The sequence below is a fragment of the Carassius auratus genome, unplaced genomic scaffold, assembly GCF_003368295.1.
Source record: "Carassius auratus strain Wakin unplaced genomic scaffold, ASM336829v1 scaf_tig00011294, whole genome shotgun sequence".
Lineage (NCBI taxonomy): Eukaryota > Metazoa > Chordata > Actinopteri > Cypriniformes > Cyprinidae > Carassius > Carassius auratus.
The window spans coordinates 771,255-787,913 of NW_020524189.1; the positions used below are offsets into that span (position 1 = coordinate 771,255).

Genomic DNA, 16,659 nt, shown 5'->3' on the forward strand with positions numbered 1-16,659 from the left:
CTGTGCTTTTGTCTTCCTGTATTAACACAACAGTCAAAAAGAGATGCTCCTGTAATTCAGTTTAATGAGACCGACCTACATTCAGGCTCTCAGAATGCCTCCCAAAAGCTTTAGACTAAATGAGTAATCAAGTGCATATCTTGTTGTTTGCCCCATGTGTGTGTGTGTGTGTGTGTGTGTGTGTGTGTGTGTGTGTGCCCTTGTTTCCTTCTGAGCAATTCCACTTTGTTCCTCGTGAATTCATCTGACTATGTTAAGGACCAAAGCAACACAAACATAGACATGATTTCAAGATGTTTCCTTTGCACTTTTCAGCAAGACTTCAGAAGTCCAAATCAAGCCCCCCGTGAGGGCCACTTATCTTCTGCACTGGCCTAGTTCTCATAAAAAGATGGTTTTACATTTGACTTTCATTTATAATCAGATCCACGGGAGAAGGACAAGCAGGGATTTCAGACAGTCTATTTCCACATCATTATGAATATATTTGAAAATCGAATAACATCAGATCAAACCGTCCAAAATCTGAATTTCTTGAGCCAGTAGGTCCTTCATCCCAGAGGAAAAGGAGATGTGTGTAATTGCTCTTTTTTTAGCAATTGGATATACAATTTTAGCCTGGCAGAAGATAAAACTAGCCAAAAAAAGGATGCATTAAATGTAAGTAGTAAATAAGTAAATTAAGAAAGAAAGAAAGAACATTTATTTGACAAAAGATTAATATTTAAATTAAACCTGTTCTTTTAAATTTATACTGTATGTATCAGAAAATTCTGATTTTTTTTTAATCATTTATTACAATTTATAATTTTTTTTTTTTACTTGAGCACCAATTCACCATATGATATCAATGATTAGAATGATTTCTGAAAGATCAATTGAGATGTCAACGAGCCTTCATTTGTGATGGTTAAATCATGCCCTGGACATCAGACACGTCTGAGAGCAGAAGGACACAGCCCCTGTCTTTAAAGCACTTTTAAGCCCATAATCCTCTGCTCCTGATCTAGGACGTAACGGGGCAGGTGTGTTCTGTCATGTGTGATCAAAGTCTGCTGTACCTGCACTGAGACAAGGGGATATGAGGACAAAATCAAAGACAAATTCATTTATCTAGATTAAAAACTAAAATAAAAGAATCCTATATTCTTCCTATAAATGTACATTTCTCTGGGAGGAGTGGATGCTAATCTTGTAACGTTAACAGTTTGCTGCCCTGAGTCTGTCTTTACACGCACACACATGCCGCAGGGCACAGCTGGATGACTCTGGGACACAGGCACAATGTCAGATTTCTCCCGGCATCTCCTCAGAAGAGGCAGAACACATTTTATAAATAGACGAATGAGCTCTGAAGGGTGTAGTGACTGATTTTCGCTCTATAAAACTGTTACTATCACTGAGTGCTAGTTGTTAATATGACCTAGATTCAGTGTGGTTGTATGAGTGGCCAGGAGAGGGCGCCGTGAGAAGAATGCACTTGGAATATTTGGAATGGCATTACCGTATTATCTGCATGATGACTGCATAACTAGATTTCACTACATAGAATACTGTAAAAAAGAATGCAGTTAACTCAAAGTTGACTTCAAATTTCCAGCTATATATAAATTATGTGAAAGTACTGTCCATGTAAATACACACATCCATCCAATCTGATGAGCAACGTAACAGCCTGCTGGTCAGGGTCAGGGTCAGAGGTCAGGCGACAGATGACCCTCCTGAGGCTTAGCTCCACTGAAAGTTCACTTAATGTGCAGAGAAGAGAGATGAAGATGATGCAATGGTGGTTATGTTGATGAAACCTCTGTGTGTGTGTGTGTGTGTGAGAGAGAGAGAGAGAGAGAGAGAGAGAGAGAGAGAGAGCAGGAGAGGTTAGGGCCATGTCTCTCTGACAATGACTTTTGTTTTATTCATTAACCATTAAAGATGAGTTTTATACAAGGTCCAGTCCAGACACACTCTCATAAATCACATCGGTCGTCTATGTGTGTGTCTGTTCGGGAGGTGGGGGTACACCTACTAAACAAAGAGGCTAAAAGGATAAGTGTGTGTGTGTGTGTGTGTGTGTGTAATAGATGCCCTCTGTCCCTGTGCATCTGTCAGGGTGTAGCATGTGTTGGGGTGATGCACAATGATTAATAATTACACAGGCACTGTTCCAGCTACCACAATCCCTTTTGCTCGCACATATTTAGTTCATTGTCAGTTTAGTTCATCGTCTTTCATTGTTTGGACAAAATTTTATTTTATTTTATTAATTTCATTGTATTATTTTTTTCATTTAAGATTAGTATTTGACAATACTATTTAACACATTTTTAATGTATTATTTTAATGTTGAAAAAATATTAAAAGCTTTACTGTTACAGAATATTGATTAAAGTGAGCAAATAAAGTTTTATACTGTAAACTAAATGTTTCAGTCAGTTTTTTATTTTCCATTTTCATTTTAGTTTTAGTTTCAGTTATTTTGTTGTTTTTGTCATTTTAGTTTTTTATGCCTATATAGATTTTTTTTATATATGTAATACATATAATACAATATATAATTCTTCATATCTCCTAATAAATGATATAGCCTTGTTCCATTGATGTTGTAATTTTGTTAATTAAATCTTGGTTTCGTTGATCCTGAGTTGGGGAGCGCAACCTCAATTTATAACAAGTAATTTTTTTCTCAGCATGACTGTGGTACAATCATGTACATTATTAATATAATGCTCTTAAAGTGACAGACTGCCCCCCCCCCCAACCAAAAAACAGTAATAATTTATGTCATTTAAAGACCTGTATGACTTTCTTTCATTAATGGAATTTATGAGAAAGTTTCAACTGTTTTTGCCCGTACAATGGAAGTCGTAGAGGTCAGGAATAACATTAAGGTGATTAAATGACAGAATTTTCAGTTTTGGGAGAACTATCCCTTTACGTTTTGTGTTGCAAAGAATTTTAAGAATTGTATTAATTCAGTTAAATTCCTGTCATTCTGTAGGGAGAAAGAGAGGTCTGTGTTTTGAAGGATTTAGGTTATGCTTTATTATAGGTGATGTAGATGTGGTGTGTGTAATAGACCCTCCTCCTTCCCCAGCTCATTCGCACATCTCATCATGGGTCTTGCTCATTGCTCATTACTCTATAAGGTGTGCATGTGTGTATCCACCGGCGGGAAGGGTGTGCATCACCCTGATATGGATCATCTGGTGATTTGATTGGCAGCTCCCTGAAGGTATCATTTTCAAATGGGACACCCCACTGATCTACAGAGTGAGAGTCATTTAAATAAAAATATGGTAATATGAACGCTGGCTGACATTTTCATGGCTGGTTTTAAATCTCTCTCTCTCTCTCTCTCTCTCTCTCTCTCTGTATTTTATACTCTCTGACACAAAAAGGTTTCTATATGACTCCACTGTCCATCTCAAAAGACAGACATTAATATAGATGTACAAGACTTTATTTTAAATAATGGAGGTATCCGGACATGATAAATGACAAAAGTTCAGCAGAAATTTATTTATTTTGCCAACGAAGCAACTTTGCAGCAGGACATTGCTTAAACCCCAGAGTAAATTCACCATGCTTTCACAAGGCTTAAGGCATAAAATGTTAGCATTTTCCCCATTAAGACAGCTCAACACAGGAAGTGAAGATGGATAGTAATGAACATCATCACCCGTAACACACATACACACCGTAACCCGCTCATAAAAAATGAGAGAGAAGGACAAATGGAGAAAGAAAAGGGTGCTGAGAAACAATGATGAGTTGTTGTGGGAGGAGACAAGCATGTTTGGATTTGAGTTTGTGGTTTATAATGAAGGTTATGTTAATGATGCTTTTGAATGCGGTCACAACTTTCTGTTTCAAAAGTTTGGGCTCAATTAGATTTTTTTAAATACTTTTATTCATCAAAGAGACATTGAATAAAGTAAAGACATTTATAATGTTACAAAATATTTCTATTTCAAAAAAACTTTATATTCATATAAATGATGAAAATATTTCATGGTTTCCACAAAAATTTGAAACATTATAAAATATTAAGTATATTAAGCATTGAAAGTTAGAAGAATTTCCATCACAAGAATTAAGTCCATTTTAAAATACAATCGAAAGAAGTCAATTTAAATTGTATTAATATTTCATAATATGTTATTTTGAGCAAATGAATATAGCCTTGGTAAGCATAAGATACTTAAAAAATAAAAAACTATTACAGACCAGAAACTTTTGAATACGAAGCTTAATGTTTTAATGTGATGTATTATTTAAAAAAAATAATAAAAATTTTAAGTACACAAGATGAGTGATTTTGAGTGACATCAGATTTGATTTCAGTCAGATATAAATAATGATATCTTGCAGTTTAGTAAGTGATTCAAATGTTAAATCAGCCAATTGATTCAGTAAATGATTCAGCAGTACTCTGTCTTTTTGTCTCATCACTATAAATTCAGACTATAAATATTTACAGCATGGGTAAAATATGATTTATTTCACATGGTGCTGTAGATTCAGCAGAAACACTGCCATAAATACTGTAGTATAAAATCTAAGTACACATGGAGCACAATGCATATCTTATAAGATTATGGCTTTTTTTTTAATTCCATTCAAAATGTAACATGAACAGAGACCAGCCAAAACTCTCAATAGTCACTAATCTGTAAATTGCTCATATATTGCTGATGGGAACATTACAAGGCACTAATGTATTTTCTCTTTAATACACAAGCATTTGAGGAAATATCTTTAGTTAATGGGTGTTATCGTTCATAAGATAAGATCTATCTATCTATCTATCTATCTATCTATCTATCTATCTATCTATCTATCTATCTATCTATCTATCTATCTATCTATCTATCTATCTATCTATCTGTTTTTGTCATTCAGTTTACATAGTTTTTGAGAAACCTCTCTTCATTAAATAATCATTGAGTGTTTATGAGTACATGAATTATAATTGTTGTTGCTGTTGTTATTGTTATTATGCAGAACATTTGCGTCCTCTTGGTGACAGAATGAAATTTTAGGTGATCGTGATTAAATATTTAATTGTCAGTGTTTTGTTTGGATCTCTTACAGCGGCTGTATGGCTGGAGGAACAATTTACACACACACACACAGACTTTGGATGATTATGAACATGGATATTTGGTGCATCTCATGCATGAAATTGGTTTATGTGATTCAAAATGTCACTTAGATGAGAGAGTTAAAGATCAGATAAGTGCACACACACACACTCTCACACTCCATCTCTCTTGCGCGTGTAGTCAAGCGTGCTATTTCTGTGAAGAAATATCTCTAGATACTTTACATTGCACTGTTTCTTATTACTTGAATTATCAAATTACCATTGGACTTTGATGATGGGTCAGAATTCACTTTAAATTGAATCAGATTTTTTATATGTTTTATGCAGTATCCTGCCATGATTTGCTGTAATATTATGTGTGACATCTGAAGTATAAATGATGTGCAGAAGACTTGTGATTCTAAATTAATTTAAATGTCTTTACATTTCATTTTGCATTTGAAATTTAGAAAATTTACAAATCTGAAAGAAAATGCTAACTTGTGACTCACTGTACTGCCTCTTTATCAGAAAGATTCACAAATATAGGTAGCCACCGATGATGTTTGAAACTGTGTGTGTGTGTGTGTGTGTGCGTGCGTGCGTGCGTGTGTGTGTTTGAGAGAGGGAAGCTATAGGACAGAGAGCCAACCCTGACTCAGGTGGAAATGTAGAGCATTGTGGGTAGTAGACACAGTGATGACTTAAAGTTAGAGAGTAAAGGAAAAAATATATTGAAAAAAGTATGGATGGAATGAAATTTAGAAAGACAGAAGACTGAAAGAGTGTAAAGATATCAATCCACACTCCTGCAGTCCAGGTCACCTTGATACTCAGAGAGACACTCAGAGAATACAGAGAGCCCTTTGTTACACACACACACACACACACACACACACACACACGTTTGTTTTTGTGAAAAGTGGGGACAACCCTTAGGCGTAATCGTTTTTATACTGTAGAAACTGTATATTCTTTGGCCCTACACCAACCCTACCCGTAACCCTAACCCTCAGGAAACTTTTTGCATTTTTACTTTCTCAAAAAAAACTCATTCTGTATGATTTATAAGCGTTTTGAAAAATGGGGACATGGGTTATGTCCTCATAAGTCCCCCTCTCCTTGTAATACCTGTGTCATACCCATGTCATTATACAGAGTTGTGTCCTGATATGTCACAAAAACATGCACATATACACAGTACAGTGAAGAAGTCACACTCACAATCTGTGGTTTGTTAAGTGACATCACAGGTGAGATTTAATTGTGCCAAAAATGCATTGCATCCAGTACCCCAGAATGCTTGATTTCAGTGATATTTTTGCATGGCATATTTTAAAATGATGTTAGTTTAATAACAGTATCTCAAACTGATAAAACCTGTACTGATGCCTAAACTGCTTGTAGTCTGGTGAATGGAGAAGTCAAGAGCCACTGAGATGAAAACCACTTTGTGGTCTTGTGATTTAGACTCTTGACCTGAAGACCATTTAAGAAGTTAAAGTGGACACACTAGTGTTTAATCCTGTTTACAAGACAAGCAGGCAGAGAGGGAGAGAGAAGGAGCTAAATCTGTAATGCATGGTCTCAACTTTTAGTATAAATGGTGTTAAAGTAATCACTTTAAGTATGAATGCAAAACCAGCTTAAAGACTGAGACAAAATACATTTGAAAAAAAGAAGAAGAAATTAATTTTAATTCCATTCTGGCTTAGTTTCCCTTTAAGTTGATGTCAGTGCAAACACTGAGATCTCTGTTGGCAAAATGTGTAAACTGTCTGCATATGTGCCAGTGTAAATAATGCCCCACCTAACCAGTGCAGGACAGACACTAAACAGATGGAGAGAATTAGTCAAACAGAACTGATGTGAGAGCATGTTTTTGGCCCTCTTTACTCCTGATGTCAGTGGACGAGCATGTGGTTGTGTGTAAATGTCAGGCTGATAGTGTTCTCCATGATCTCTCTTTGATGAACAATGATTTCTGATTTGAAACAGCTTCAAAGCAGCTTCTTAGTGCGTATTACAGGTTTGAGTCTGGCTTGCATGTACTAAGGTAAGCATTGCTATTATTAATACTTAGACTTAAGGATTTGAATAAACCCCCTTATAAAGTCCCTAAAGACTAATATTCGGTTGCATAGGTTGAAAACAGCAGTGTACCATAGTAGATTAAGGAAGTGATGTTTGTCACTTAAGGAAAGCTGGAAGAGGCTTTAGGTCAGGACTAAAATGGATCACCTAAATCTTTCTCCTCTCATGTGTGTGTGTTAAGCCTTCGATAGCGTGTGAGAGTGGCTGCTGGCCATATTTGCATGTGCACTAAAGAGAGATTTTGTTTCTGAGCCATAAATAAGACAAGGTTGCAAAGTTTATTTGCTATTGAATTGATGTGGGGAGTCAAAATAAGGTCAGCGTGCTTTTCGATATCTGACAGATGACTGTGCTTAATCAAAAAATGTGCTCTGGTGAGGACGTTTGCTGTGACATTGCCGTTGACACTGCTTTCCTAATTAATGTTGTTCAGTTGCTTTGACACGATCTGTTTTGTTTAAAGTGCTATATAAATAAAGGGGACTTGACTTGATATTGAACATGAACAGCAGGAACTTTGAGTCAGTCCCAGTGCAGAACAAAATAATTCATGTGTCAGTGAAGAGGAGTGTCTTACTGGACCAAAAACTAAAGTTAAACACCATTTTCCCATTTATGGTAAGAAGGCATTTTACAGGTAGAGTAGAAAAATGCACATATTTGATTATGTCTATGATTTATGGGACATGGTGAGGAGGGTAAAACAAATTATATGGGCAGAAAAAGTATATTTTAGTGTTTTACGATTTTCCAATAAAATTCACCTCCGCCAAGAAACTTTGCATTCGATTGCAAACTTTTGTGATGGAACTAATATAAAGAAGAAGGAATAACTATATTTAAGTGGGTTTGTGAGCAAATGCAAAGTTTTCTAATGGAACACAATAGTTCTGATCACTATTATATATTATCTTCCAGACTTTATATATTGAAAAGGATCGTTTTACTGAATGCCGTTGTGATTTTATATAATCAGTGCTTGACTATGCAAATATAAGTAGTGTGTAAACATAAGAAGATCTAAACATGCTTCTGTGCTGTTAAAATCAAAGAAAATACATTTCCATTCCATGGGAAAACGTGTTTCTGTGGTGTTTATGTCTATAAAAAGAAGCTTTTTAAAAATGCTAAGACCTCTGATCATTTTGCATTACACAGAAGATTGTTTAAATGAAATTCTGAGACCGTGAAGCATGCATGAATGCATATTTTGTGTTTGATCATTGATTCAGCATATGGCTACCTCAGCGTCGGGGAGTGTTGTAACTTTGCATTTGCACAAGGTGAGCTAGAATAACTCGGTGTGTGTGTGTGTGTGTGTGTGTGCAAATGCTCTCAGGATTAGGCCTGTTTGAATAGCCAACAGCTGTTAGCATCTGCAAGCATGAGTGCTTTCTCTGGCTAAACTTTAAAGTGTGACTCAAATGGAGTCACATCCTGCTATTTATAATTACTGTGTGTCTTTCTCTCATCTTTCTGGCTTGCCGCACACACATAAAAGGAATAGTTCACCCAAAAAGAAAATTTGCTGAAAATGAACTCACCCTGAGCCCATCCAAGATGTAGATGAGTTTGTTTCAATCAGAACTGATTTGGAGAAATGGATCCAGTGGATGCTCTGCAGTGAATAAATGAGGTCAGAATGATAAAAACATCCACACCACGCCAGTTCATCAATTAACAACTTGAGAAGTGAAAAGCGGCATGTTTTTAGGAAACAAATCCATAATTTTAACTTTAAATCAACGCTTCTGGCCAAAACAACACTGCCTCCTGTCCTCTCACATCAAAATCCAGCAATAGCTTTCTACAAAACAGTTTTGGACTGTTTTTGCTTTTAAATGGTGCTTGATCTGTGCATGTTTCTCTCCTGATTCAGACAAGGCAACCTTACTTGGTGAAGCTATATTATGTATAGAAGTCTCATATTTTAGATGAAAGGGCATTGGTTTGAAGTTAAAAACCTCTTAATGATGGATTTGTTTATTACAAGAAGTGGATTACTATTTATGGATTATTATGATGTTTTTATCAACTGTTTGGACTGTCATACTGACGGCATCTAGTATTAAGAAGTCTAATCACATTGCATGAGACATAAACAGCAGTAAACTCTCGACCGTTACATAAGTTGAAGACTCGGCACATGTTTTGTGGCCAGGGCATCACAGAGACATTCTTGGCCCTTCTTTAATGAGCAACACAAAGCTGCATTGATCAGAAGGCTCGTGTGAATGAGACGGGCATTAGACACAGACACCCTCTGCAGGTCCTCCTCTTCCTCATGGGTCCCGGTGCACAATGGGGTCTACTGTGGGTCCACTGCCGCCAGGAAGAGGCGGACACACTGTTCCACACACACATAGATGGCTGGTCATCCTCAGTAATGAAGTTTTGTCCCCATGTGAAGTGAGCCGGACAGTCTGTTCTTGTCTCAGTGATGTCCTGCGTGTGATACTGTGAACGCCTGGAGGAAGTGTATGAGAGATTTAGACGTGTCATTTGATTGTCATACAGTGCAGACTTTCAAGAATTGAGCCAAAGACAGGCAGGTCTTCACGTGGCTGTAAACATTCGCAATTAGAGGTTTATTTTGGATCTGCAGCCCAATCTAATATTCTCTGGACTGGGATGGACCTCTGAGGAGCAAAGCCAAGGACCAAGGACCTGTGTGATCCAGATATCTTCTGGCTGTTATAGAGCACAATGATTTAAAAATATATATATATATATATATATTGGGAGTTTATCCTAGAATTTGGACATTGCATATGGATGTTTCGACATTCCTGTTAAAGATGTTCAGATTTTTGGAAAGTGGTTGTGCATTTTTGCTGTAGTGCACAAACATTTGATGTGAACAACTTTGTTTTTCGAAGTTAGTTTCAAGTTAGTTGTTTTGGTTTGACTGCATATTAAAGCCATCATGACACTGGCAGCAAGACTTGATGACCTGGAAACAACTTTGGAGCACATGCTAATGGACGTCTTTGTAAGTCAGATTACATTACTTTCTCAACTACACTATTGAAAAAAAGGTTTTTAAAAATTAGTTTTCCCAAACCATGCCATAGAAGAATCATTTTGGGTTTCTCAAAGAACCTTCCAATTAATGGTTCACAAAGGAACCTTATTTTTATAGTGTGAAGAACATTTTAATATTATGAAGAATCTTATCCCTTTGTAAATGTGTGTATAAATAGTTCCAAAAAATACCATGATAACTTTTTGCATGTGATACCATGATATTCTTTGAAATACCATATAAATATAATTTTTTTAAATTATATAAATTTTTTAAATATACTTTTTGAAAGTGTTGTTTTGAAATGCATTGACTTTTAATGAATGTGAAAAAGTTTTTTCAGAATATTTTACAGTATACAGAAGAAAATAAGTCATTTGGATTTAGGACAACACGGGGAGCATAAATGATGAATTTTCATTCTGAGTGAACTGTGCCTTTAGGGCTTGAGTTCTTTTTCTATGATCTTCGCTTTTGCTGCAACTTGAGTTTCATCAGTGTCTGCAAGGTGATGAAAATGATGATGCTGATGAAAAAGTTTATGCTGTTAAGTCTCACTGCTGTGAATAATTCAGTCATCTCACTTGAGTGACAGTCCTGACAGATGCCTGAGACTTTTACAGTGTAGTCTAGTGTGTGTGTGTGTGTGTGTGTGTGTGTGTGTGTGTGCTCTTGTTTTTGTGACATATCAGGACACAACTCTGTATAATGACATGGGTATGACACAGGTATTACAAGGAGAGGGTGACTTATGAGGACATAAGCCATGTCCCCATTTTTCAAAACGCTTATAAATCATACATAATTAGTTTTTTTGAGAAAGTAAAAATGAACAAAGTTTCCTGTGAGGGTTAGGTTTAGGGGTAGGGTTGGTGAAGGGCCATAGAATATACAGTTTCTACATTATAAAAACCATTAGGCCTATGGGATGTCCCCACTTTTCACAAAAACAAACATGTGTGTGTGCGTGTGTGTGTGTGAGTGTGTTTGTGCATGCGTGTAAATGTAAATGTAAGGTAGGTCATGTTTGAACCAGCATGTCTTTCCTTTTATTTCTGTTTAATGTCTTTGATAATCATAGTGTGGTTTGTGTAGTCACTGAAAGCTGAACATTATATGTGCTTCTGCTGTCTCTCATCAAGAGCCTGCAGTGCCGTCAGGAAGTCTAAAAACAAAGCTCTGTTTATTTTTACCCAACCGGTTCATAATCCCTTTATTTTAATCTCCTGACGTAAGATATTTCAACAATGCCTGTGATGTTATTTTTGGAAAAGATTAATTTAGTTGCACAAAGCAAGTTTGAGTCTGTCACATTAAATGCTGGTTTCAGTGAAGCGCAATGTTTTGTCAGATCTTTTTAGAACAAAGAATGAACGTTATTTCCCAGAGCTGTATATACTGTCCCAAATCGAAAATATTTTATATAAGCATGTGAGGTTATTATACTCTGAAGTAAATAATAATTTGAGGTAGATGTTGTATGTTAAGATGTACACAAGTTTGAGGTTTAGTTATAATGTTTTTTTTTTTGTTTTTTTTGGCTTTTAAACTCACCAAGGCTGCATTTTTTTTTTTTAATACAGGCGAACTGTGAAATATTATTAGAAATAATTTTAAATAATTGTTTTATTTTTTATTTTAATGTATTTTAAAATATAATTTTGTGCTTTTTGTGCTAATTTTTGTGGAAACAGTCATACATTCTTTGCTGAATAAAAAGTTCAAAAGAACAACATTTATATAAATATAAATCTTTCGTAAAATTATAAATGTCTGTACTATCATTTTTTATCAATTTAATATTTCCGTGCTGAATAAAAGTATGATTTGAAAAACAAAAAAATGTATTCAAATGATAGTAAAGACATGTATAATGTTACAATAGATTTATATTTTAGATACATTTTGTTCTTTTGAACTTTCTATTCATCAGAGAATGTCTCTGTCTCTGTATTCTATACACACGCGACATTAAAACTGGTATTTTCTGCCACCGGATAAGCTCCGCCCACAAAAAACTTCATTACTGTTTGCAAACACTGAAATTGGTCTATAATATGTAAGAAAAAAATTATTACATAATACATAATACATTTTATTATTAAAATGTAATTATATTATATTATATTATTAAATTAAAATAAAATAAAATAAAATAAATATTTATAATAATATATTAAATATATAGAATATTAATTTAATTTAAATGTAATAATAAAGTGTAATTTATTTTGATTATATATTATTTAAATATCCCACTCTGGAGTCTCTGTATTCTGTAAACGTGTGTCTGTGTGTGTGTGTGTGTGTGTGTGTGTGTGTGTGTGTGTGTGTGTGTGTGTGTGTGTGTGTGTGTCTGTGTGTATGTCTGTGTGTTTGTGTTGATGATTCAGTAGTCGTGATGGCAGAGGGCACGGACAGTATTCTGTCGCTGGTCACCATGGGAACAGTAGGGTGGTGTAAAGGGCAAAGCTGGCTGTGATTCCATTTTATTACCCCTTTATCACACACACACACACACACACACACTCACACACACACACACACACACACACACACACACACAAAGAGACAAACACACGCAATTTCAAAGTGTGAATGTGAGTCTCCCAAGAGTAACAACGGCCAACTAGAGGACAGGGTGAAAGTAGTCACTAAAGAATGGGCGATAAACTCCATTGTGTGTGTTTGTTTGTCTTTGGCTTGTGTGTTTGGCAGTGCTGTAGTGTTGTGCTGGATTCAGTGATTTCTATTGTAAATGCACCTCACATACATGGCAATGTTCCAATGTTTCAGCCTGTAGAAACTGCAGGATCTTTCTTCATGTTTCCAGCTCGCAAAGCAATGACAACCAGTATTCAAACATTGCACTAGGGACAAAAACGTGTTCCTTTTTACTGTTGAGGTTTATTTGGAGTTGAAGAATAGGTTTTTGGTAGGGCCATGTGTTATGTAAGAGTTCCTTCAGTTCATGTACTGGTGAAGAAGGCCACTCCCATGTTTTGTCTTGGATTGATTTTTCTGCCATATCATGAAAAAGAGGATTTTCTAAGCTGATAAACCTTTTCTTATTGAAATAGTACATTATATATCTGACAATATGACAATCAATATCTCAAACATTTAAACGTATTTCCCATAATTGTAACTTATTATGCTCATACTTTATGTCTTGTACAATAACTCTGTATAACAGACTATACAACTATTTACAACTATATTTCTTGTAGCTACAACCTTAAATCTTACCATTTAGATTTTATATATTACAATATGACTTTTTGTATACTTTCAACTTCATTTCTGATAACATAAACTTTTTTATATCTCATAAATGCAACTTTATTTCCCGTAATTGTGAATTATGTTTTCATAATCACTTTATTTCTTATAATTTCAACTTTATTTTTTGTGACTACAATTTCAGAGCTTACTATCTTGACTTTATATCTTACAATTTGACTTTTTATCTTACACAACTTTTTAAATCTTATAAATGCACATTTATTTCCCACAATTATGACATTATATCAAATTATCTCAAATTGCAACTTTCTCACTTCAACCTTAAATCTTAGAACTTAGATTTTTCTACTTTTTTTATATCTAATAAATAGAAATGTATTTCTCTAATTGTAACTTTGTATTGTACACTGTTTTTTTTTTTTGCATTGAACAACTGAAACCTTTTTAAAAATATATTTATATACATTTGTATCTCATAAATGCAGCTTTATTTCCCATTTGTGACTTTATTTCTTACACTTTGACTTTATTTCTAACTATTGTGTTCATATCTCAGAACTATCTTAACTCTACCTTAATTCATGTCTCACAGACCTTTTTTTCCCTATTGTAAAATCTATTTTGTTTACAGCTTATGTTGCAATTACCTGTTTTATTTTGTACTTTAAAGCAGAGATTGGAGGTGAAATGATCATTGTGAAACTACATTATAACTGAAATTGAGTTTACAGTATGTACTGTAGCACAGGAGACTTTGAATAAGATTCTCACTCAGGGGAAAAAAAAGCTATAAAATCATAGAATACTGCTTTTTAAGTCTGTTTTAAATTTTGTTTGGGCGATATCTATGAATATTCTCTTCTGAAATGGTTCAGTATTTCCAAAAACCTTCTGCAGTGCTTGATAACAGATATATGCTTTATTTTAATGAGGAGAATTAAAGTGGCTGTTGATCGTTTGTAGACTCAATGACCCCAGGAGCGTTATCAATTTGCTTATCTGAAGTGAATTATTCTAACATGCCAAACAAATGATTGCTGTCAGCGTTCATGTTTTTCCTCTTTCTTGTTTCACTCTGCAATCTCAGCCTCACCCTTTCCTACAATTAGCTTTCTGAGACCCTTTTCTTCCCCATCCAGTTGTCTTCCGTTCATACTAATGTAGGACCGGTTTCAGACCTCTTAGAAGAGTGCTGGTGTGGATAGATGTTTTTGTGTCTGGGGGGTTTTGCAGTAATTATAATAATTTATGAAAACTCACTCTGGATAACAGCCACGCAGACTGCAACGGACGCCATCTGAGACACACACACACACACACACACACACTCAGTGCCATGGGCTGAGATTACAGGGTGCAGTGTAAACAAAGTCTGGACGAGCCCCTGCAGTCCCAGAACAGAGGCAGAGCTCCAGAACTCCATTAAACCATCTCAGAAAGACTCAAGCAGTCTCCCCCATCGCCTGCTGTACGCTCTCTTTTGTGTTATGGTTGGTGCTTAGAGATTTTGTTTGTGTTATTATATTGGATAAATTCATTTAGCCGAACAGTGAGAGTGTGACAGGTCCATTAACCATGTTTTGAATGGTGACATGTTGTTCACATATTTTCAAAAATGGCCTGCTGTGGAGGAAGGCGTATGTGTGTCTACTGTATATATATATGTGTGTGTGTGTGTGTGTGTGTGTGTATGAGTTTACTTTCCCTCTGGGCATTTTATCCACTCTCTTGTGTTATATAACGAATGTCACAGTTACACAGGATGTAATAGCTTGGTTTAGTGTGAGAGGGCAGAGGGAACCAATACACTCGGTGTGACAAATTGATCAGTTCCCCTGTTCCCCATCTTGGTTTATCAACACTGGCTTAATTTAGGTATAAATTTATTTAGCAAAATAAAGAGCCATCTAGACCCTCAGTGACTTCGCAGTTCTGTAAAAATAGAAAAGGTTTTTAATATTCCTAATCTAGAGCAGCTACTGAATGAATGATGCTGAGCAGGGATTAGCAGGAAAGCTCATGACTCTCTCTCTCTCTCTCTCTCTCTCTCTCTCTCTCTCTCTCTCTGGAGAGAGAGTGACATGAACGTTATAAATGTTTAATGCAATAAAACTAGACATTAAAGTACCATAAATATGAGTGCTGCTTGTTCAAGCAGAAGTTGCAATTCTTTTTTTTTTCTTCTTTTTGTTCTTTAAATATTTAACTTGAAGGTATCCCATTGTCCAACACAATTTTCAAAGACATTTCCAATATTTCAGCTGTAGTTATGACAAAGCTGCCTGTCTACAAAATGTTTCTAGGGTCATATGATGCGATTTCAGTTTTTCATTTCTCTTTGGAGTGTTACAAGCTCTTGGTGCATGATGAAGATCTGTAAAGTTGTAAAGACTAAAGCCTCAAATCCAAAGAGGTATTCTTTATAAAAGTTGAGAGTCAACCACCCCCTTCTAAAACGCCTCGTTCTAAACCCAAGCTACTTTGTTTGGCTTTCCAAAAGAGGACACAACTAGAAATGGTTGAGTGGTTAAGTTGGCTACCTGAACCAGTATCCTACAATGCATCTGTGGGAAAAGGGCTGTTTCAATAAAGTGGGGCAGTTCCAACTTTGCAAGGACAGTCTGGCGCTTCTGACTCACAACCTAAGTATGTTTTTATATTTAAATAAGTTGCTAATGATGATCAAAATGCAAGTTTTTGAGCAGTGTAGAGAAATGCTTGTTGTTTGTCGTTTCACAAATGCAGACATGGTTTTATGTTTACGTAGCACGATACACAACAAAATGCGTAAAAACACAGTATAAGTCATTATAACCAGTAATTACTGTATGTCCCCACTGGATGCAACAAATGTTTCATTTGTAATGGGTTTTATTGGTTTTCTTCACTCCACTGGATAACTGGCCAATCATAGCACACCTTGCTTTTTAGAACAATGAGCTTTATAAAAATCAACGCATTCCAGAAATGCGGTGCATAGAGGAGAAACAATAATGTACATTACATGAAAAATAATGTTTTTTTTTTTTTTTTTTACCTTAAACAGCATAAACACCAAATAACTGCATTAAACCAAATACACCACATAATGTTATTTTTGGCAACATCACATGACCCCAGTAAATTAATTTGCATTGATTAATTTTGTAATTTCAGAAATATCAAGAAATGCATATATTATTCATTAAGAAATTCGTTTTGAAGGAAAATA

The 16,659-nt window shown here is 35.3% G+C and overlaps 1 protein-coding gene across 2 annotated transcripts in view; it reads left to right on the forward strand.

Annotated features, from left to right (window-relative positions):
- The window catches only part of LOC113073063 (FERM domain-containing protein 4A-like), a 127,433-nt gene that overhangs the window by 36,978 nt on the left and 73,796 nt on the right, over positions 1 to 16,659 (forward strand). The window contains exon 1 of one of the 2 annotated variants that reach the window (XM_026245959.1): positions 10,005 to 10,169. The exons of the other annotated variant lie outside the window; for it this stretch is intronic. Coding sequence (XP_026101744.1) covers positions 10,104 to 10,169 — 66 coding nt within the window. The 5' untranslated portion in view covers positions 10,005 to 10,103. Of the gene's footprint in view, positions 1 to 10,004; positions 10,170 to 16,659 lie in introns of those variants that run through there. 2 annotated transcript variants of the gene reach the window in all.